The sequence below is a fragment of the Ictidomys tridecemlineatus genome, chromosome 4 (genome assembly GCF_052094955.1).
Source record: "Ictidomys tridecemlineatus isolate mIctTri1 chromosome 4, mIctTri1.hap1, whole genome shotgun sequence".
In the NCBI taxonomy this organism is placed as follows: Eukaryota; Metazoa; Chordata; class Mammalia; order Rodentia; family Sciuridae; genus Ictidomys; species Ictidomys tridecemlineatus.
Window position 1 is genome coordinate 127,265,914 of NC_135480.1, and position 23,270 is coordinate 127,289,183.

At 34.4% G+C, this 23,270-nt stretch overlaps 1 protein-coding gene across 6 annotated transcripts in view; it reads left to right on the forward strand.

The window, feature by feature from the left end:
- The window catches only part of Agtpbp1 (ATP/GTP binding carboxypeptidase 1), a 196,411-nt gene that overhangs the window by 168,259 nt on the left and 4,882 nt on the right, over positions 1-23,270 (forward strand). For 4 of the 6 annotated variants that reach the window (XM_078047391.1, XM_078047394.1, XM_040285607.2 and 1 more), the window contains one exon: positions 940-1,100. In XM_078047391.1, coding sequence (XP_077903517.1) covers positions 940-1,100 — 161 coding nt within the window. Of the gene's footprint in view, positions 1-939; positions 1,101-20,080; positions 20,258-20,310; positions 22,132-23,270 lie in introns of those variants that run through there. The other 2 variants (XM_078047392.1, XM_078047393.1) reach the window with 2 other exon arrangements.

Genomic DNA, 23,270 nt, shown 5'->3' on the forward strand with positions numbered 1-23,270 from the left:
TAAACTAAATAGCTTGCTTGGGATCTTTAAAATACTCTTGAGTCTATTTACATTCATAATTTTTAAGAAAAGGCATTGGAATATGTACTAAAATTCTGATTACTAATTTATAAGGAGCTATAAGTGTAGTACATTATTTATGAAAATTTTCTATTGTTTTAATTGACTGGATGTAAGTGTATTTTTGTGCATTTAAAATCAACGCATTATACTTAAAAAGCAACTAGTTTATTATATTTAGATTGTTTTAATTTTTAAATTTAATTTTAATTTTTAATTTAACTTTTAAATGCATATCCCTTCACTAAATTCTTTTCTTAAAAGACTGTTCTCCTTGCTCTATAGGCTTTTATTGGAGATAACCAAAGTTTAAATTTTACTTTGGAAATTAAAGGCATAAAAAATATTAGGTGATTTAGGATTTTTTGTTTTAAAAATTAAGGACTTCAGATTGAATGAATTGAACCTCAGATAAGCAGTAAGCAAATTTGAATATTTATTTTTCTTTGGTTTTTATTAACTTTTGTCATACAGGTATCTATAAGGTAATGTTGAAACATACTGGAGCTTTGATTTTAACACTATGGTATTTCAACACTGGCAATCAAAGAAGTAGATTATGATAAATACTAGCAAGATTGTTATAGTTTCACACATGATCTACAAAGTAACATTAATCTTAAAATGTCCATCCATGTTTTTTCTCCCAAATAATTTGCGTCATAGTAAGTGAAAATAGACATTCAAGTAATGATTTTTAGGAAAGTTTCCTATGTGATCTAAGAATAATTTTGCATTTTAAAAACACACAACAATATTATATTATAGTTCTATATCAAATTTTATTAATGTAGTTATAAATTCTTTATAATTTCATCAAAGTACAATTAGAAAAGAGAAAACTTTCTAATTATGTGTGTAATATTACTTTATTTCTAGGGTTTACAGATTGGTACTAGAGAATTGGAAGAGATGGGAGCAAAATTTTGTGTTGGTCTGCTGCGTTTAAAAAGACTGACATCCCCATTGGAGTATAATCTGCCTTCCAGCTTGCTTGACTTTGAAAATGACTTAATTGAATCAAGCTGCAAAGTAACTAGGTAGGACACACTCATTTTATTTTTTTTTTATTGCATTATAATATACTATTGAGCTTCATTAGAATAGTTAAGCATAGGAATAAAATAGAGATTTGGCTAGCCAAAAGCATATCTAATATTTTTCTAAACCGGGATAATATTTTTTTAATGTTGATATTTGAATAATATTTTAATGAAATACCTTTTTTTGAATGATATTTGTAGTGATCTTAACAATTTACTTTTAGTCCCAAGATAATCAATGGAGAAATATTTCACTTAGTTAATATTTAAATTAAGAGCACTTAGAGTCAGAGTTCATATTTCAAAGGAATTTTTATTTTGTTGATATCTATATATATTAGAAATAGCTAAATTAACCTTGCCTTTGAAAATTTATTTACATCTGCTAAATATTCTTTAAAATAGGTAATCTTTTTCTCTTAAAATTTAGCATGAAATTTGATCAAGTGTGAGCTCAGAAATAATTAAATATTATAATTCATAACCATAATGCCAGGGCTTAGCATTTAATAGTTTGGTGTATATGTGTAAAATAGTCCCATTTTATAGAACCTTTGTGGTTTTTGTTGTTAGCTATTAAACTGTTATTAGATATGTTAAGTTTTTGAGATGTGCTGTTACATATATCATTGAAGCAGTTTTATGTGCAATCACACCATTATTTGGACTCCATTCTTTATAAATGTGATCTTTTAGACAGCTGATCACCTGCAGTTCTCTATTTCTCAGAGTACTTGCTGGACACTGATGGAAATGAATGAAAAGATGTCAGTTCTTACTGATATTTAGAAGCCTTCTTTTAAGCTTTAATTCATGTATTATAAATAACCTACAATCAGTTCATGGACTTATTATAGTTGCTTTAGATATCCTGAAATATTATTTATGATTATTAATACCTTACAGCTGTGGTTATTAGCTCCTCTGCCAATTTTAGCCTTTAAAAGGAGTAGAACACATATTTTGAAAAGCACTTATTTTGAAGAAATGTACTGCTACACATTCTGCTATGTCACATTTTTAACATTTTGATAATTGTATTTCAATATAATTTGTTTCCTCTGAAATCATATTCATTTTATTTTATATATTTCAAAGTACTATTGTGAAAATGACTTCATAGGCCTTATCATAACTTTCCAAGGTTTCTGTGGCATAGAAAAGGTTAAGAACTCATAGTTCTCATCACTGTATGCATATAAAAATACAAACATAATAATAGGCAATTCTAAATTAAGACAGTTTTCCCCCTTGAAATTCTACTCTAGCCGTTTCTCCTGTTTATTGATTTATCTCATTAAGCAACCAGTCACTTCTTCCTCCGTGCTGGTGCTGTCATTTCTTCTATCTTAGATGAATTTTATACATACTTCTGATTTTTCCTTGACTTCTGTATCTTGATACTTTTGAGGTATACAGGTCCACAATCTCAGTTTTTCTACATCTCCTCATATTGTTACTAAGTTTATACATCTTTGGCAAGAATATGGTGGTTACTGTTTCTTCTCATTGCATTCAGCTCTAGTATGCAGTTTTAATTTGTTCTTTAACTCACTGTGTTCCCTTTTGATCACTTAAGATGGTATCTGCCAAATTTCTCCATTACAAAATTAGTTTTTCCTCCTTTCTAATTAATAAGTATTTTAATGGGGATGCATTTTGCATTTGTTGGTATTCATTTCTTAAATATACATTGAACTTTGAATTTATTCATTTTTAAATGGATATATATATATTAGACAATGATTTATATTCTGATTCAGTGAGTTTTAATCAGTTACTATTGTTTTTTATATTGATGCTCAATTACCTCAGTTTGGTCCCTTCAGGAAACTTCTATGTTTTTTCATATGTCCCCATCATTCTTTGAGGATTTCCTTACTGCCACACAGGATTTCCAGGCTCATCTTTTATATGTACTTTGTCCCAAGGTTGGGATTAGTCATTTCTTCAAGACTCCCTCATTATTTTTGGTATAAAATGGTATTTATATGAAAGTCTAGGTACTAGTTGTATTTATTCCTTTTTTTGGTGTTACCACTTTAAATTCTCTAAGTGGATAGTGCTATTGAATATATTTAAGTATTACGTATGTGAATGTGTATACACGTATGTATATTTATACATTCACACATAAAAACAGACAAAATCTGAAAACCCTGATTTCATAGTGATACTTTCAATTTTAATCCTACACCCAAATATTTAATTTAGTCTTCAAATTTCAAATTTCTAACTCCCTTCTTTAACCACTTTCATTAGCTTTAATAATTTTAAAATTTGACCAGTCTACCTGTGTATAATGTATCTCCCATCTTTTCCATTCTCTCTTGGATGCCTTCCTCATGCCTCCAGGCTCCAACATTCCAAAAAGAGGAGCTTTTTAAAAATAATTTTTGTAATCTCAATGTCTAGCATGTAGTAGCTATTCATAAGCTGATTACATTCTGCTGATGAGCCCTTACATTCAAGTACTTATTGCAGAGTTCCTGTGGGCAGAGTGTTGAGCCATACTTGCAAAGAGAGTAGAATAAATGGGAAATCAGCACTTACTTCTGAGGGAGCGGTTGGTATACTGGAAGAGGCACAGTTACATGTGTGAAGTGATATGATGTTGGTTATGAAAGATTATGAAAAATAGTTAAAAATAATAGTTAAAAATAGTATCTACATTTTGAGAAGGAAGAGTTGCTGAATGAATTTAAAATGACCTGAATTCATCTGAAAGTTCTGAATTTATCTGAAATTCAGATAAGTTTTAGGCTTTGGCTTGAAAAGTAATAGATGAGGTTTGGTAAAGAAATATTCCATGAATATGAAGGAGACAAAATTAGCAATGAGAAATAGACTAAATTAGGCAATGTTGAACTTAGAAGAGCTATAGTAAGAAAGCATCTAGGGAAAAGTATTCACTTATGTGCTAATGAATGTGGGTTTTGTAGACAAAAATGGTAATTGTGTATGTTTTTAAGCAGGGAATTATAATGGGTACATTCTGTATGTAACATTTATTAAAATGTTTAGAAGCTTATTATAGCCTGATATTTCTGTGGGGGAGGCACCACGTAATGTAGTGCTTTGAGGGGAATGCAACTGCAGAGCTTTCTGGAGCTCTCCTTTATGATGGATAGTTTTAGGATCATAGGACACACACTGCTAAAGTCCAGTTATTCATTGCGCTTCTTGGTAAATGTTCATTTAAGCTGCTTGGTAAATTTTCTTTTATTGTTAACTTTGTTTTGTTTTGGGTTTTTAAAAATTTGTTCTAATTGGTTATACATGACATTAGAATGCACTTTGACACATCATGCATAAATGGAGTATAACTTCTCATTCTTCTGGTTGTACATGAAGTAGTATCACACTGGTCATGTAATCATACACAGGATACTAATATCTGATTCATTCTACTGTCTTTCCTACCACCACACCTCCTCCCCTCCTCACACTCCCCACAGCCTAATCCAAAGTACCTCTATTTTTCCCTAGCTTCCCTGCCTTATTATGAATTAGAATTTGCATATCAGAGACAACTTTTGGCCTTTGGTTTTGAGGATTGGCTTATTTTACTCAGCATAATATTCTCTAGCTCTAACCATTTACCTGCAAATGCCATAATTTCATTCTTCTTTAATGCTGAGTGATATTTCATTGTGTATATATACCACATTTTCTTTATCCATTCACCTGTTGAAGGGCATCTAGAATAGTTTCATAATTTGGCTGTTGGAAATTGAGCTACTATAAACATTGGTATGACTGCATTACTGTAGTATGCGGATTTTAGGTCCTTTGGGTATAAACCAAGGAATGGGATAGCTGAGTCAAATGGTGGTTCTATTCCAAGCTTTCTGAGGAAACTCCATACTGCTTCCCACCAGCAATGTATGAGTGTACCTTTCTTCAGAGGTCCTTGCAAACATTTGTTTTGCTTGTATTCTTGATAATCTGACTGGAGTGAGATGAAATCTTAGAGTAGTTTTGATTTGCATTGCTCTAATTGCTGGAGATGTTGAACTTTTTTTTTCATATATTTGTTGATCAATTGCATTTCTTCTTCTGTGACTTGTCTGTTCAGTTCCTTAGCCCATTTATTGGTTGGGTTATTTGTTTTCTGGTGTTAAGGTTTTTGAGTTCTTTATACATCCAGGAGATTAGTGCTGTATCTGAGGTGAGTATGGTAAAGATTTTCTTCCATTCTGTAGGCTCTGTCTTCATGTTATTGATTGTTTCCTTTGCTGAGAAGCAGCTTTTTAGTTTGATATTGCCTCATTTATTGGTTCTTGATTTCATTTCTTGTGCTTTAGGAGCCTTGTTATGGAATTTGGTTTCTGAGCTGACATGATAAAGATTTGGGCCTACTTTTTCTTCTGTTAGGCGCAGGGTCTCTGTTATAGTGCCTAAGTCTTTGACTCACTTTGAGTTGAGTTTTGTGCAGGGTGAGAAATAGGGGTTTACTTTCATTGTTACAGATGGATTTCCTGTTTTCCCAACACCATTTGTTGAAGAGGCTATCTTTTCTCCAGTGAATGTTTTTGGTACCTTTGTCTAGAATGAGATAACTGTATTTATTGGCTATGTGACTTCTATTCTGTACCACTGGTCTACATGTCCGTTTTGGTACCTCTATCATGCCATTTTTGTTACTATGGTTCTGGGGTATAAGATCATGTGTTATTATGCCTCCTGCTTTACTTTTCTTGCTAAGAATTGCTTTGGCTATTTTTAAGTCTCTTCTTTTTTCCAAGTGAATTTCATGATGGCCTTTTCTATTTCTATGAAGAATGTCATTGGGATTTTAAGAGGAATTGCATTAAATCTGTGTAATGCTTTTGGTAGTATGGTCATCTTGGCAATGTTAATTCTGCCTATCCAGGAGCATGGGAGATCTTTCCATCTTCTAAGGTTGTCTTCAGTCGCTTTCTTGAGTGCTCTATAGTTTTTATTGTAGAGGTCGTGATTCACCTCTATTTTTTAGATTGATTACACCAATTTTTTTTTGAGGCTATCGTGAGTGGGGTAGTTTTCCTAATTTTTCTTTCAATGGATTCATCACTGATGTATAGGAATGCGTTTGATTTATGGGTATTAATTATATATCCTGCTACTTTGCTGAATTCATGTATTCGTTCTGGAAGTTTTCCCTGGAAATTTTTTGGATCTTCTAAATATAGAATTATGTTGTAGACAAATAGTGATAGTTTGTGTTCTTCATTTCCTATTTGTATTCCTTTAATTTCTTTTATATCTCTAACTGCTTTGGCTAGAATAGAAGTGGTAAAGGGCATCCTTGTCTTGTTCCAGTTTTTAAAGGGAATGCTTTTGACTTTTTTCCATTTAGAATGATGTTGGCCTTGGGTTTAGCATACATAGCTTTTACAGCATTGTAAAGGTATATTTACATTGAGCTATATTCCTACCATCCCTAGTTTTTCTAGTGTTTTGTACATGAAGCAGTACTGTATTTTGTCAAATGTTTCTTCTGCATCTATTAAGATGATCATATGATTCTTGTCTCTAAGTCTATTTATGTGATGAATTATGTTTATTTATTTCCATATTTTGAACAAACCTTGGATCCCTGGGATGAACCCCACTTGATTGTGGTACACTATCTTCTTTTCTGGGGGAGGGCAGTACCGTGGATTGAACTCAGGGGCACAAAACCACTGAGCCACATCCCCAGCCCTATTTTGTGTTTTATAGAGAGACAGAGTCTCACTGAGTTGCTTAGCGCCTCATAGTTGCTGAGGCTGACTTTGAATTTGGAATCTTCCTGCCTTAGCTTCCTGAGCAGCTGGGATTATAGGCATGCACCACTGTGCCTGGCAATCTTTTACGTATGTTTTTGTATGTGATTTGCCAAAGTTTTATTGAGAATTTTTGTATCTATGTTCATTAGGGATATTGGTCTGAAGTTTTCTTTCCTTGATGTGTCTTTGTCTGGTTTTGTTATCAGGGTGATCCCAGCCTTATAGAATGAGTTTGGAAGGGTTCCTACCTTTTCTATTTCATGGAGTAGTTTGAGGAGTATTGGTGTTAATTCTTCTTTGAAGGTCTTGTGGAACTTGGCTGAGAATCTGTCTGGTTCTGGGCTTTTCTTAATGGGTAGGCTTTTGATGACGTCTTCTATATCATTGCTTGAGATTCATCTATTTATATTGTGTATGTCTTCCTGATTCAGTTTGGGTAGGTCATATATCTCTAGAAATTTGTTGATATCTTTGAGATTTTATATTTTATTGGAGTAAAAATTTTATATTTTTGGAGTAAAAATTTTCAAAATAATGTCATATTATCTATTTTACTAGTGTCCATGTGATATTTCCTTTTCATCATGAACTTATTTGATTCAGTAATTTCAGGTTTCACTCTCTCTTCTACATATAGAGAGTTTTCTTTCTATATATATAAAGTGTGGCTAAGGATTTATTAATTTTATTTATCTTTTCAAAGAACCAACTTTTTTGGTCTATTTTTTGAATTGTTCTTTTGTTTCAATTCCATTGATTTCAGCTCTGATTTTTATTATTCCCTGTCTTCTACTGTTTTGGTGTTGATTTATTCTTCTTTTTCTAGGGTTTTGAGATGTAATGTTAGGTCATTTATTTGTTGACTTTCTATTCTTTTAATGAATGAGCTCAATGCAATGAACTTTCCTTTTAGCACTGCCTTCATAGTGTCCCAGAGATTTTGATATGTTGTATTGGTGTTCTCATTTACTTCTAAGTATTTTTTAAATTTTATCCCTGATTTCTCCTACTATCCATTTGTCATTTAATAGTATATTATTTAGTCTTCAGGTGTTGGAGTAGCTCCTATTATTAATTTTATCATTGATTTATAATTTCATTCAATTATGGTCTGATAGAACACAGGCAGTATCTCTGGTTTTGTTTTGTTTTTTGTATTTGCTACATGTTATTTTGTGGCAGAAGATATGATCTGTTTTAGAGAAGGATCCATGTGCTGCTGAGAAGAAAGCATGTTTGCTTGTTGATGGATGAAATATTCCATATCTGTCCTTTTAGTCCAAATTATTGATTGTATTATTTAGTTCTATAGTTTTTTTTTGTTGTTGTTGTTGTTTAGTTTTGTTTGGAAGTTCTATTCACTGGTAATAGAGTTGTGTTAAAGTCACTAGTATTACTGTGTTGTGGTCTATTTGATTCTTGAAATTGATAAGGGTTTGTTTGACATATGTAGATGCTCCATTGTTTGGATCATTTATATTTATGATTGTTATGTCTTCTTGATGTATGATTTCCTTAAGCAGTATGACATATCTTCTTTATCCCTTCTGAATAACTTTGGTTTGAAGTCCACTTTGCATGATATGAGGATGGAAACTCTTGCTTGTTCATGCAGTCCATGTGTGTGATATTTTTACCCATCCTTTCACCTTCAGTCTGTGGATGTCTTTTCTTATGAGTCTCTTAGATAGGGCTTATTGTCGGATCTTATTTTTTAATCCAGTCTGCTGGTCCATGTCTATTGACTGATAAGTTTAGGCCATTAACATTCAGGGTTATTAGTGAGTTATGATTTATTATTTATATTCCTGTTCATTTGGATTTATTTCTGATTTTTAATTTAACTTAGTTTCACCTTTGATTAGCTATTCCTCTAGTTTCTCCCTTTGCTGGTTTTCATTTTTTTTTTTTGATTTCTTCCTCATGGAATATTTTGCTGAGAATATTCTTTGTGTAGTACAAGCTTTCTAGTTGTGAATTCTTTTAACTTTTGTTTATCATAGAAGGTTTTTATTTCATTTTCATATTTGAAGCTTAATTCTGCTAGATATAAAATTATGGGTTGACATCCATTTTCTTTCAGAGCTTGATATATGTTATTACTGGACATCCAGCTTTGAGGGTTCTTGATTGAGAAATCAGCTGAGGTCTGGATTGGTTCCCCCCTAAGTGTAGTCTTTTCTAGCAGCCTTTAAAATTCTATCCTTATTCTGTTCTAGGCATTTTCATTATAATGTACCGTGGTGAGGGTCATTGTAACTTTGTACATTTGGGGTCCTATAAGCCCCTTGTATTTGATTTTCCATTTCATTCTTCAGGTTTGGGAATATTTCTTATATCATTTCATTGAAAAGAGTGTGCATTGCTTTGGTTTATATCCTTTGCCTTTCTCTATCCTGATAAATCTCAAATTTGGTCTTTTCATATTATAATTCTTGGAAGTTTTGTTCATGGTTTTTTACCATCTTGCTTGTGTGGTCAACTTTGTTTTCAAGAGTATATGTTTTTTTTTTCATTGCCTGAGGGTCTGTTTTCCAAGTGGTCTAGTCTTCTGGTGATACTTTCCATTGAATTTTTAATTTGGTTTTTTGATACCCTCATTTTGAGGATTTCTGCTCATATTCTCTCTCTCTCTCTCTTTTGAAGTGATCTTTCACTTCCTGAAATTTCTGTCTGCTTTCACTCCTTAAATCATCATTTATATCATGGATTCAGTTTAACTATGTACATTCTGAACTCCTTCTCTCGATATTTCTTCTACTATGTTGTCAGTGGATTCTATTATTGGAGCATTGGGGTTTGTTTGGGTAACTTTGTTCCCTTGTTTTTTCATGTTGTTTGTGTGTCTTCCATCTAGCAATATGGATCTGAGGCAGTACGGTTTCTATCCTGTAAACTTAGAGTGTCCTTGAAGGTTTCCAATACCTCGAATTTAAGAGGGAGATGAATATTAACAGCACCCAATTCAAATAATATACAGCCTTAAACCACGTAACTCCTATTAAGATGTCAGGCACTTCTCTCCCAGGAGATCCTGAGGGCTGAGCTCAAGGACCTATACGTCCATCATAGAGAGCTGTTCTATATCAGTTGGATCAGGACCAAGTGTTGACAGCTGTGGAGTGGCTATGTGGCTGTAAGTGATTGGCCAGATTGGTGGCTAGGGAGAGAAGTTGGGAGACTGGGGACCCTGGAGCCAGAGGGCCCTGCTGGGTGCTGGACTGATGCCAGTCCTGGAGCTACTGGGGGATCAGCATATGTTAGAGTGGGGAGATAGTCAGTAATCAGTCTGTTGTTAGGGCATGGTGAGTGCTCACACTAGTGGGTCCCAGGAACCTGGTAGGTGCCAGACTGGCTGACAGAGCAAACTGAGAATAAGATCCCCTTATGCCCTTCTCCAATCATCTGAGCCACTATAACCAGCCCTGTCTCTCCCTACATGCCTCAGGACTCACGTAGTTGGGAAGAGCCCAGTTCTCTCCTGCCTCTTCAGCAAGATGGTGACTATCAGTACACCTAGCAGGAAGACCCCAGGTGCAACCAAACCTGCAGGCACCCCTGACTGGTGTCCCAAGATGGAGGCAGCCGTGTTTGGAGATGGGGCAGCATACTTTGTTTTGTTTTAGTCAATTTCCATGTACTACAGTTAAAGTAAGGAGGAGGAAGGAGGGAAGTTCTGGTTATGGGCTGAAGATAAAACTAGCCAGCTTCAGAAAGTCAGATGGGATCACTGATGTATACCTATTACTTATTAAATCTGCTTCCTCCATTCACATATAGGCTGGTAAAGCTTTTTCTGTTTTAGTTACTGCCATTTATGATTTTATCCCATTTCATAATAATTGATTATTTATTTCACTATCCTTTTGGTTGCTTCTTGGAAACCTTTCAGAAATAATTAAATTTTTTTGTCATTGTTTATACTGGTAAATGTGGGTAGGAAATTTTATATACTTCTCTTTTTCTCCTTGTTTTTCTCTGCATTGATGATAGCTAATAACAATTATCTTGGAAATAAAAGCCATAGCAAATATAACATAGGTCACTTATATTTATTTGTTGAAAGGGTAGTAGAAAAGGGGGTGGGATATTATCATAAATTTCCTGTGGCACATTTCTTCTCCATCTTATTCTTTGCTTTTTATCTTTCACTTTCTCCTGATCCCTCTTGCTCTTCATAGGTAATATTCATTTCTGTGACTTCAAATTTTGTTTGTATATTCACAACTCCCAGAACCTCTGGAAAGCAGAAGTTCTAGGACTGCGTATCCAGCTTTCAACTTGATTATGTACCTCTAGGCATAAAATAAACTTGTTTAAAACTCAACTTGTGATTTCTTCTCCCCTACTTCAGCCCAAACAAGTACATTTATCCTTAGCTGCCTCTTTCCATCCAGTGGCTAAAGTCATATTTTTGGCATAATCCCCCTATGAATTTACTTTTAATCCAATCTATCCATCATCCAAAACTTTCTGACTCCTCTTCCAAAATATTTCTCAATCCTTTTTATTTTTCTCCACCATCTCTATTGTGACACTAGTTGAAGGAACAATCTTTTTCTAGGACTTCTTCAACAACCTCCTGATTAATCTTGTTCCCTGTTCTATTTGCATCCCTCAGCCTCTGTGTGTGTGGTCATCATTCTCTTGCTTAGAAACCTTCAGTTGTGTTCCAGCTGCTATTGGAGTCTCTGAGATCCAGCATTCCTCCCCTCTTTTAAGCTTGTCCTATTCTCATTGTATTTTTACAATTATAATTGTACTGTCTGTTTTCTAATCTTTGGAATAATGCTTTTGAACTTTTAAACTATGGTAAAGGATCAATTTTTATTTCCAGTTTGTTCTTGATTGATACTTGAATTAAAATGGAAAAATTAAGTACTAAAAAAATGGAATAGAGGACCCTGAAGAATACAGATATGTTCTAATTTCTCATTATGATATTTGCCAGACATATAATTCATACATCAAATTGTTATGAAGGTTTCTGAATGCTTCATTTTGATTTTTGTATTTGGTTCACCATAGACCAGTAACAAAGACCACACCTCAAGAACTATTGTTCTATAGTTAATCTCTTTGTTATCCCAGGGCTTTTGCCTTTGCTCTTTCTTCTATCAAAATGTCCATGCCTCCTCTTCTTTTAAGACATAATCCTTATCCTCAGTGCTGTTGAATTTAGTGTGCTGTATTTAGGAGTGGATTTATTTTTATTTTTATTTTTTGTAAAATGGACAACATGCCTTTATTTTATTTATTTTTTGTATGCAGTGCTAAGGATCCAACCCAGTGCCTCACACATGCCAGGCATGTGCTCTGCTGCTGAGCCCTAACCCCAGCACCAGGAGTGGATTTACTTTTAATATATCTTCCTTGACACTAAGATTGCACTTTTAATTTTAGACACTTCAATTCTGAAAAATTCTCAGCAACTTTTCTCTTTGAAATTTTCTTCTTTACCTTTTATTCTGTTCTTCAGAATCCCATAGTGAGTTTCTCAGTCTGTCCTCCACACATCTCCTAAGTAATTTTTCCTATTCCCTGTCTCAGCTGCAATTTAGGTGTATTGTAGTCTTTAGTAGCATTTTATAATTCACTCTTCATTTGTTTCTAGACTAGTCATGGGAGAGTTTTACTTTAATGACTCCATATGTCACATCTAATTGACTCTTTTTTGTTTCTGTTTTTATTTCACAATTTCTTGTTTATTTTTATAACTGTTATTCTTTCCTTCTTTGAAGATCCTAATCACATTCAAAGTTGTTTAGATTGTGCTATTTATTTGTCTTGTGTTGGTAAGTTCATCCACTGTTTCCCATGAGCCTTGTAGTTTGCTAGCTCATTTTGAATGATTATTCCCTTCCTGGTCTTGTGTAATCTCTTTGCTTATCCTCTTAATGGTTTTGTGATTAATTCTTCCTGATCATTGCCGGACTCTAGTCTAAGCCTGTCTTACCCAGTCCACCCCGCCCCTGCCCTGATATATAAGAATTTAATCACCAAGTTTTGTTTACAGGTTTTAATTTTATCAATGTTTTCAATTTAATGCCAAATTATATACCATTTTTCATTTCTAATAATAAGTAATTGAATTTTCCTTTTTATCAAACATGAAATTTCTTTATATATATTTTAGTTTTTGGCGGACACAACATCTTTGTTTTTTTTTTTGTATGTGGTGCTGAGGATTGAACCTCCGGCCGCACACATGCCAGGAGAGCGCCCTACCACTTGAGCCACATCCCCAACCCCTCAAACATGAAGTTTCTTATTAGAACATTATAGTTCTACATAGTAGTTGAGTTCAGCTCGACAAAATCATACGTGCATGGAATTCAATTTTAGTTAAAGTTCTTGCCTTTTCCTTTCCCTCCTTTCTATCCCAATGCTCCTTCCTCTGCTCTGATTTTCCTTTCATCTGTTTATTTTTTATTGGTTCTTTCTATTTATACATAAGGTGAAATTCCCTAAGGTACATTTATATATGCATATAGCTTGATTTTTAAAAATTCATTCTGCATTCCTCCCTCTTCCCATCTCGCCTCTCTTCCTCTTATTCTCCTTCTACTCTACTGAATAAGGGCCTGAAAACATACTTTTCTATACCAACTTTGAAGAGAAGTTTTTCACCTGGCTAACACCTATTTGGCCTCAGGGACCACATGTATATGCTTCAGCCCTGTGAAATATGCTAGTCATGGTGCCTAAAACCAGTCCCATATTGAGTTGAATACTGGTAGATAACTATATAAAATTTAAAAATTCAATTGGATTAAATTTCTGGAGGTTTGTAGGAAGGCGGTGTTGTCTTACAGGGCCTCATGTACCAGTATAAGGATGTTAGGTTTTAATCCCTTAGACCAATTGGTAGTTTGAAGCCACTGTCAAATATACTAAGCAATGGTTTTAGCCTGGAAATAGTGGATGAATTTAATTGAAGCTGGGAAGGCAGAGACAATAAAACTCTCAAGGAAGCTGTTTGTAATCATTTATGTTTGAGAGAAGGATGAGAGTTCTAGAAAGAATAAGGGACAGTAATTGAGGAGATAGTACTGGGTATTATTGGAAATGTCTTATGAGTGAATTTAGAATCAGAAGCAGGTGAAGCCACATCCCCCAGTGTAAGTCGATCAGATAAATCATAGTAAGGTGGCTTCTCTGTCCTTTGCTCTTTATTGTCTTCTTCTGGATCCCTTCTTTATCATTGTTGATTAACTGTTTCCTGGTGTTAATGTGAAACTGAGGTATCAATTTTTTAATGTTAATTTGACCCTTCTATAATATTTCTTTTCCTTTTTTTAGAAAAAAAAATTGGTGCATTATAATCATACATTCATTATGCCATATTTGAACATGCACACAACATAATTTGATCAATTTCAATCACCAGTACCTTCCTTTTCCCTTCCTTCCTCCCTCCCCTGATCTACTTGCTCTTCGCTAGTGCTGTCTCTTCTATTATTAGTAGTAATAATATTAGATTGTAATTATATATTAAAGCAGGATTCATTGTGGTGTATTCATACATGGATGTAGCATACTTTAGTAGATTTCATTCCCCAGTACTTTACTTCCCTGTTCCCTCCCCACTGCCCTCCATCTCCATCCCTGCCTCTACTCTATTGGTATCTCTTCTATTTTTGTGAGATCTCCCATTTTATTCCCTGCCCCCAGCTTCTGCATATGAGAAAGCTTTTTTACTATTTCAAGCTAATCTTCCTCTGCCAGAAGTGTGCTGTTTTAAAAATATAATACTTTGAGCATTTAAATTTTACAGGTATATTTTATGCAGTCTCACCACACATTTACTCCATCCCTCTCTCTTTTCTTACTATATTTTTGGTTTTACCTGGGGTCATAGTTTTCCTTCTCAAGGAACACCAAGTTGTCAACTTCATTTTTGAGGGACAGTTTTGCTGGTAGAGAATCTAGATGACATTTACTGTTTAAGCACATTGAGGGTGTCATTCTGTTTACTTCTATCTTCCACCATTGAAGTGTCAAGTTAGCCATGTGTGGTTGTGACTGTTACTAAGGTTCTAGGCCTCTGCCTGATTCTAAGGGCCCCAACAGACTAGATTCAGCCACCCATCACTTGGAGAACCCAATCAGAGAGAGAAGGTGATGTGAAGAAAGGAAGGAATTTATTATTCAGCCAGGCCACACTGAAGTGAAACATGAGGACTAGCATCCTAAATTCTGTCTTGGGGTACTAACAAGAGCTCCAGGATCATATAGGGAAGAATTGGGGCAGGTTGCAAGAGGTATGTTTAAGAGGTCTTGTTCAAACTGTGGTCCAGTTGATCATTATCTCACGTCTGATTCTCTGAGGTTCTGCTGATGCTGACGAATATTTTGGAGGGGTCATTATTTTTTATTTTAGTGGGCATATTATAATTATACATAATAGGATTCATTATGCCATATTTTTTACATGCACATGGCATAATATGATCAATCTCATGACTTAGTACTGCCCCTTTTCCTCCTCTCCGATCTCCTCTCATCCCCTTGCCTTATTACTCTACTGGTCACCCTTCTATTGTTATTTTTGTATTTGAGTTAGTCTATTACATACAAGGATAGGATCCATTGTGGACATATATGGAGATAGCACGATCTGGTAGATGTCATTCCTCAGTGCTTCCCCGTGTCCTCCCCTCCTCCCTTTCTTCCTCTTGATCCCTTTCTTCTGTTGATCTCCTTTCTGTTTTCCTGAGAACCTTTTTTATCCCCCCCCCACTTTTTTTTTTGTTTTCCTAGTTTCCACATGAGAGAATATTTCCTTTTCTTTCTGAGTCTGGCTTATTTCATTACTTGAGGGAGAAATCAGTCCCTGTTATGAAATGATTGCTCCCTCTTAGGGAGCAGTTCTGGGTTCCCCTCATGGGGTATAAACATGCATGTTCTTCTGTTCCTGGAATGTGGAATAAACTGGGAAGGACTCAGAACAAGTCAGAGGAACAAAAACGGAGTTAGGACAATGGCTGGGTCCTCCTTTCATGGCCCCTTTTGATCTGTATTTTAAAGACTAAGTTACTTTTATGAATCTCTCTTGGTGTTCAGTAATTAGGATTTGAAAATAGATATGATTTTCTTTTTATTTTGCTTGGGATTCACAAGGTTTTTTAAATTTGTGGCTTCATGTCTTCTCTCAGTTTTGGGAAATTCATCCTTTCTTCAAATCTTTTTCTGTCCCATCTCTCTTTTTCTGGGACTCCATTTACATTTAAGTTAGTCCTCTTCACTATATTCCCTGTCTATTCTTTTTTTTTTTAAAGAGAGAGAGAGAGAGAGAGAGAGAGAGAGAGAGAATTTTAATATTTATTTTTTAGTTTTCAGCAGACACAACATCTTTGTTTTTATGTGGTGCTGAGGATTGAACCTGGGCCGCACACATGCCAGGCGAACACACTACTGCTTGAGCCACATCCCCAGCCCTGTGTCTATTCTTTAATGAATATATTGTTATTCATTTGTCTCTCTGTGCTTCCTTATGGATATTTTTTCTAATCCAATTTACCCATTCTTTCTTTTTTTCATTTTTTATTTGTTTTAATTAGTTACACATGACAGTACAATGACCTTGACATATCAAACATTTGAATCAGATGGGATATAATATCTCATTTTTCTGAGTATACAGGTTGCAGAATCACATTGGTCATGCATTCACATATATACACACAGTAATGGGAGGGGAGGGGAGGGGGTTGGGAAGATAGGAAGGATAGTAGAATGAAACAGACATTATTATTGCCCATTCTTTCTTTAACTGGGTTCTAGCACATGTTAAATTCTATTTCTCTCCCTTTCTGCCTTTCTTGTGTACTGGTCCTGGAGCATGCTAAGCATAATATACTTGGCATTAGTTATACTTTTTGTTAATTCTTTTTTAAAAATCTAATTTGCTGTATTTGTTAAAGTTAGAAAATATTTCTAATAAGTTATATGAAATTACTATAGATTTGTGGACCAGTTATCATCATAATATTCCTTGGATAAAAGCTCTTGTCCTGTCTGCAAGCATTATAAGAGAGATTGAGTAGAAATTATTGGTTAAAATAAGTACAAGTATACTAATTACAATATACCATTAACACCAGAATGAAGTACTAACCCCTGTTATAGATACTTTCTTTATGTGAAGCTGGTGTTTGTTTATTTATGTACAGGAACTGTTTCTTCTGAGAAAATTAAGTTAGTATAGATTACTTATGCCCAAATGTTAACAGCAATGTCTAATACTTAGCTATATAATAAAGTTTACTGGTATTATTGTACCTTATTTTTAACGTGGTTTACTACTTACACAAATCTTAAAAAGAAAGATCCTCCTTTTCAGTGACTGTGGTATGCATACATGAATTGAGTTTGCGTTCCTGAGAATCCATTATTGCAAATACTTAGAAATATTTTCTAGGCAAATAAATTATGCCATGTAATTGAAAACCATATCACCACTGCTGATTTGTTATATTGCTTATAACTAAAAGTGAACCATTTATGTTTGTACTAAGGAGATGAAATAGTGTTGTATTCACAAGTACAGAGAAGATTAAAATCATCCAGGGAAGTAAGTTTGGGACTGATATAACCCTTGGATATCCCAGATCAGATTTTATTATAGTAAATACTTGAGGCCTATCATAAGAGAAGTAAATGTTTTTTTATAATTGAGATACACATAAATATTAAGTTAGATTCCTACTCTCTAAGACTTAGCTATGTAGGTAATTTGATCATCATATACATTTACAGTACATTACAGATATTTGTGTTATATTACAGTACATTACAGATACTTATATTACAGTACATTACAGATACTTGTGTTATATTTTCCGTATCCTCTTGGAAGAATGAAGTTAGTTCTCTCATTTAAGTATCTATTTAAAACTTAAGAATATGGTGCATTAGAATTAGGAAGCATACATATTCCGTAAATGTGTTCATATTTGAAAGGAATGCATAATCTTATTGCTAATTGTAGCAGTTCATGTATTTCAGATAATCCAGTTTGTTATCTGTTGTTCAGATTTTGCATATCATTGTTGATTTTTTTTTTTTGGTCTACTTGTTTTGCCAAGTAATCAGAGGAGTGTTTTCAGGTTTCTCCTATGAGCTTAGATGTATCTACTTTTCCTTTTAGTTCTATTGAATTTTGCTATTTATTTTGGCATTATATGGTAGTCACATAGAACTTTTGAATTGTTATGCTACTCTTGGGGATTGATTCCTTTATCATTATGAACTGTCTCTTCCTTTGGTTGTTTGCTTTTTGTACTACTTTGTTATCCATTAGCATAGCTACCCTACTTTTCTGGTTAGTATTTGCATGATTAGTCTTTTTCCATTCTTATTGTCTCAACTTTCCTGTGTCCCTATATTTAAGATGTGAATCATGTTTGCAGCATCTAATTATGTGGTTTATAATCCAGTCTGTCCTCATTGTCTTATAAATGGCATATTTACTCCATTTTCATTTAATGTATTACCGATACAATTGAGTTTGTAACTTTATTTTCTTTCTGTTGTTCTCATCTGTTTTTTTTTTCCTTCTTGTTCTCCTTGAGGTTAATTAAATATATTTTTTATTATTCTAGTTTTGTCTTTCTATAAACTTGTTCCGTTTTCTTTTACTATTTCTCTATTGGTACCCTAGAGATTACAATACAAATTCTTACTTTATGAAAATATAAACTAAATTGTTACTTTTGCATCTTCACAGACAATCCTAGGACTTGAAAATACATTAATTCTACTTACCTTCCCATCTTTTATTGTTATTGTCATGTATTTTAATTGAACAACATACATTTTAAATTTCATTGCATTTATTTTTGGCAGTCACCCTTCATATAAGATTTATTTCCCCACTGATCTTCATTCCTGCCTCTAGTTTTGTGTTTCAGTTTATGATGGATAATCTTTCTTTCATCAAAAACTTTTTGATTTCTCTTTTTGTGTATGTCTGCTAGCAATAAATTATTTCAGTTCTTATTTATTTGGAAATCTTATTTCAGTTTCACTTCTAAAAACTATCTTCAGTATAGGATTCTAGTTTGGTTCTCCTCCTTCTCCTTGTTCTTCTTCCTTCTGCTCCTTTTCTTCCTTTTCCTCTTCATCTTTCTTTCCCTCTCTTCCATCCTCTAACCACCCATGCCATGTTACTGCATTTTATTTCTTACTTCATTGAAAATAATGTTTTTTCTTTGGATATGTTTGGATTTTCTTCTCTCTGGTTTTTAGCATTTTTTCTAAGACTGAGGGTTTCTTTTCTTTGTATTTTCCAACTTGGGACTTTTAGTTCCTCTTAAACCTATAGCTTGAGTGTTTCTTTGTTTTTGGAGAATCTCCAGCCATTTGCTTTCTAAATGTCATGTCTTCCACATTCTTTCCCCTTTGCATGTTTAGTTTATGTAGATATGCAACTTAAATTTCTGATACTTTTTGCTTTCTTTGGCTTGGTGTGAAGTTTTCTACTCACCAATTGCTTTGCTTCACTAGTTCTCTTTTCATTTCTGTTTAAAGTCTTAGACTTAATTAGAGTTCTTTTCAGTTACACATTTTCCAGTTCTAAGCTTTTCAGGTAATTTCCATTTATCTATATATTTATTTATTTATTTTGGTACCAGGTATTGAACCCAAGGGAGCTTTATCCCTGAACTACATCCCCAGTCTTTTTTATTTTATTTTATTTATTTTTTATTTCAAGATAGAATCTCACTAAGTTTCTGGGCATCTTAGTAAGTTGCTGAGGCTGGCTTCAAACTTACTATCCTCCTGCCTCAGCCTCCTAGGTTGCTGATATTATAGGTGTTCACCATTGGGCCTGGCTCAGGTGATTCTTTTTTTGAATAGAAAGTAGAAGGTAAAATTCTTTTTCTATTTATTTTCTTGGATGTACTAATAAAATATTTTAGAGTTTATATCTGATAACTTCTGTACTGGATCACCTGTGGGTCAGTTTCTGTTGGATTTTTCTCCTGGTTCTGTTTCTTAATTTGTCTGGTAATATTTGCTCAAATGTTAAGTGTTTAGTATAAAATTTCACAGAGGCGTTTAGGAATCTTCCTTTAGGGAGAATCTGTTCTATTCTCTGATTGGTGTTAGATTAGGGCTGTTCACCCCAATCTGGTGAGCCACTGACCTGGCTTGAGATTAGGTTGCAAAATGTATGAAACTTAGTTAACCCTTGGTTCACTTCTCCCTGCTTCCTAGGTCACAGCCTTCCTGAGGTCCCAGTTGAAAGCCAAGGACTCCTCCTCTTCTCAGCACCACAAGATTGCCAAAAAATTTCTGTGGCTTGTTTTTGTTTTACTAGTTTTGCTCTTTTCTGCTTTTTGCTGCTTTTTAGCCTCTTGCACTGTGTAGTTTTAAGATTTTGTCAAATGCCTCTGGTGAAAACTGTTGAGTGTTGGGGTCACATCTCTGCACTTCCCTTCTTTCAGGAAACTTGGCAACTCTGAACTGCAATTTTTGCCTGCAATCCTTTGAACTTGATGAAAGCTCTGATGACTTCTCTGCCTCTAGCAGCTGCCCTTGCTTGGCCTTGGTTTCCACAAGACTTTGCCCCATGCACCTTTTCTTTTTGCTGACTTTGCTTTGTATCCTTTTACTGTAATGTTATAAATGTGAATGTACTGTATGCTAAGGCTCCCCAGCCAATCATTAAACCTGGGGTGGTCTCAGGACTCCTTGAAAACATGTGCATTCTGAATATCTGTTAAGGTTGATTATCTCAGACCTTCTAGTGTTCTACAGAGAATGATCAAAGCCTGATGGTATTATGATCCTTTTATATATGTATGTGACTGAGGCTCAGAGAGATGAACTTTCCCAAAGTCATCTATATAGTAATTCCTGACAGAACTTGGAATTGGACCCAGCTCTAACTCTAAAATTCTCCTGTTCTTTCATTATATTTTACATCCTCCAAGTGAATAATAAACACTACCATAATGTATAGGTTAGTTTTTGAAACTCTAGTACATTGTTGTTTAATTTAACTGTTTAACACTATTATGTGTAGGGAATGTTTTTAGATGCATAGCGAAAGTAAGTTGTAGTTTAGTGATTTAATTACTGTTTCCTAGATTCAGGTTAGTTACTTTTTTTTCACACATAAATAGCAATAAGCAAATTTCTTTCCTTTTTTTCTATATATTCTTTTGTTAGATACTCTATACACTAGCTGTGTGTGTGTATGTATGTATGCTATACCCACTTTTAGGCAATAGAATATTTTTCTTTTTGGGCGATGGTTTCAGAAATTCTCCCCCATGATATCTTTATTGTATTTTATTAAAACACATAGGTTACTCTCAAAGTCATATTAAGATCAAAAGGTTAAAGGAGAATTATGAATTTAAAAGGTAGAAAGAGTATTTATAGTTCTGATAGCTTTGGTGAGACCATTTTCTGGGCTTTTTCGGAATTAAAAAAGGCTGATTTACTTTTTCTTTAGCGAGGTAGATTTTCTTACTATCAGCATTTTATACTTATACAGTTTAATGGTTTGTAAATACTTTCACTTTTTTTACCTTTCTGAAGCTAGAGGACTTTGTGAGAAAGATGGGGCTGATACTGTTATCTCTGCTTTACACCTAAGAAAACACATTTTGGAGAAAGTGACTTGCTCAAGGTCACTGAATAGCTGGCTAGTAGAAGCAGTAGAGGCACAACTCAGAATTTCAGGCTCCATGTGCAGCATTTTGTTTCTGCCATGCAAGAATAGGTAAGGGAACTGAAGGTCTGTTCTGGTGTCTCAAATGGAAGATCAGCTCTGCTAGAAGTAGGCTGTACATGTTTGAGAATGATGGTGAATTTTTTAGATTTAATTTTGTGTGGTGCCTAGTAGTTTAACACAAGGGAAGCCAGACAACTTTCTGAATCTGCACAAAACAGATTCAGATTCTCCTTGGAAATCAGTTGTAATTATAACTCTTTTTGCATGACAGTGACACTTATCTAAAGTAGAGAATTTCAATGCATTCATCCTGTGTGAAGGCTAGTTGGGTGAAAGTTTGGATATATTTCTTGAAATAGCATGTGGTGATTTGTTTTTGAAATCAAATTTTAGCTTATTGCCTTTTAGAATGAAATGTTTCTTATAGAGTTGTTTTTTGGCTTTGTCACCTTTACCATAAGAATTAAAATCCAAAATAGAAGAATGTTAGAACAAATGATGGAAGGCAGCTGAAGCAAAGCAGTGCAAAAGAGTGAACTTATGTGAAGAAAATGAGGACAACAAGGAAGTAGTGGTGGAAAAAGGAGAAGTTGAAATTATTTATGAAAAAATGAAATGTTATGATTGGTCTTGTGATTTAAATTTTTTTCACTAAAATAAAATTAGAGGGATTGGGTGATATAAAAATGATGATCTTGTCAACTTCATTGCTTTTCATAAAGAGCTCAGCAAAGATTTTTTGAGGTGTCTGAAAGCTGAAGGGAGGTACTACTCAGGTAAATCACAGTTCCCAACCTTAGTATTAAGAACATAGACATACAAGTGGGTGGTTTCAACCATATGCCATAAGTGGTCAGATGGAAGTTTTTGTAGGATACAAAGAAATATAGAGGAAATGGCACTAATCCCAGGATGGAGCATTAAGGAACAACATCAGAGGATGAGGCTAAACCGTGTTTTAAAAGAAATATGAGTGGATAGGAGGAGGTAACTGGGAAGTACACCCTTTATAGAGGAAACAGCGTCATCAAAGGCATTAATATAAAGTGTGGGGCAAGGAGTGCCCAGACTGAGTAGCTGATTTCCTTATGGAGAATTTTTGTTTGTATGAGTTGGGGAATAGCTCAGTGGGGAGAACCATGAATGTTTAACATACTGCATTTGCATTACATGTGTGAGGTAGCCAGGTATATATATTTAGCAAGTCCATACATGTACAGGAGAAGTTCAGTGGTAAAATCCAAGTTAGAAATTTGGATTTGAAAATGATCAAAGTAAAAATTAAAAATGAATGAGCTCAACTCATAGATGACATGCACATAGGAAGAGCCATTAACCAAAAGCATTGCTATAAATACCCATTTTTGAGGAATGCATAGATGATGAGGAGTATATGTTCACCACTGAGAAGCATCAGAGAGGAATGAAGCACGCCAGATAGAAGGGTGTCAGAATTGTCACTACAGTTAAGTATTGTGGAGAGAGCTAATAAAAATGGGCTAGAAAATGGCAATTGGAATAGCATTATGAAGACTGCTTTCTGTGAAGTGCTGGGAATTGTAGTCTTCTGCCTTTCCCTTTCCCCTGTTTTAGTGTCTTCTAGTTCCATATACCTGACTTTACTGATATCTCTCCTCTTGTCGTCTGTCCCCGGCCCCTCCACCTCTCTCTGCATCTTACTGATGTTGCTGGGGCCCCACTGGTGGCCCCATAACAGTTGCT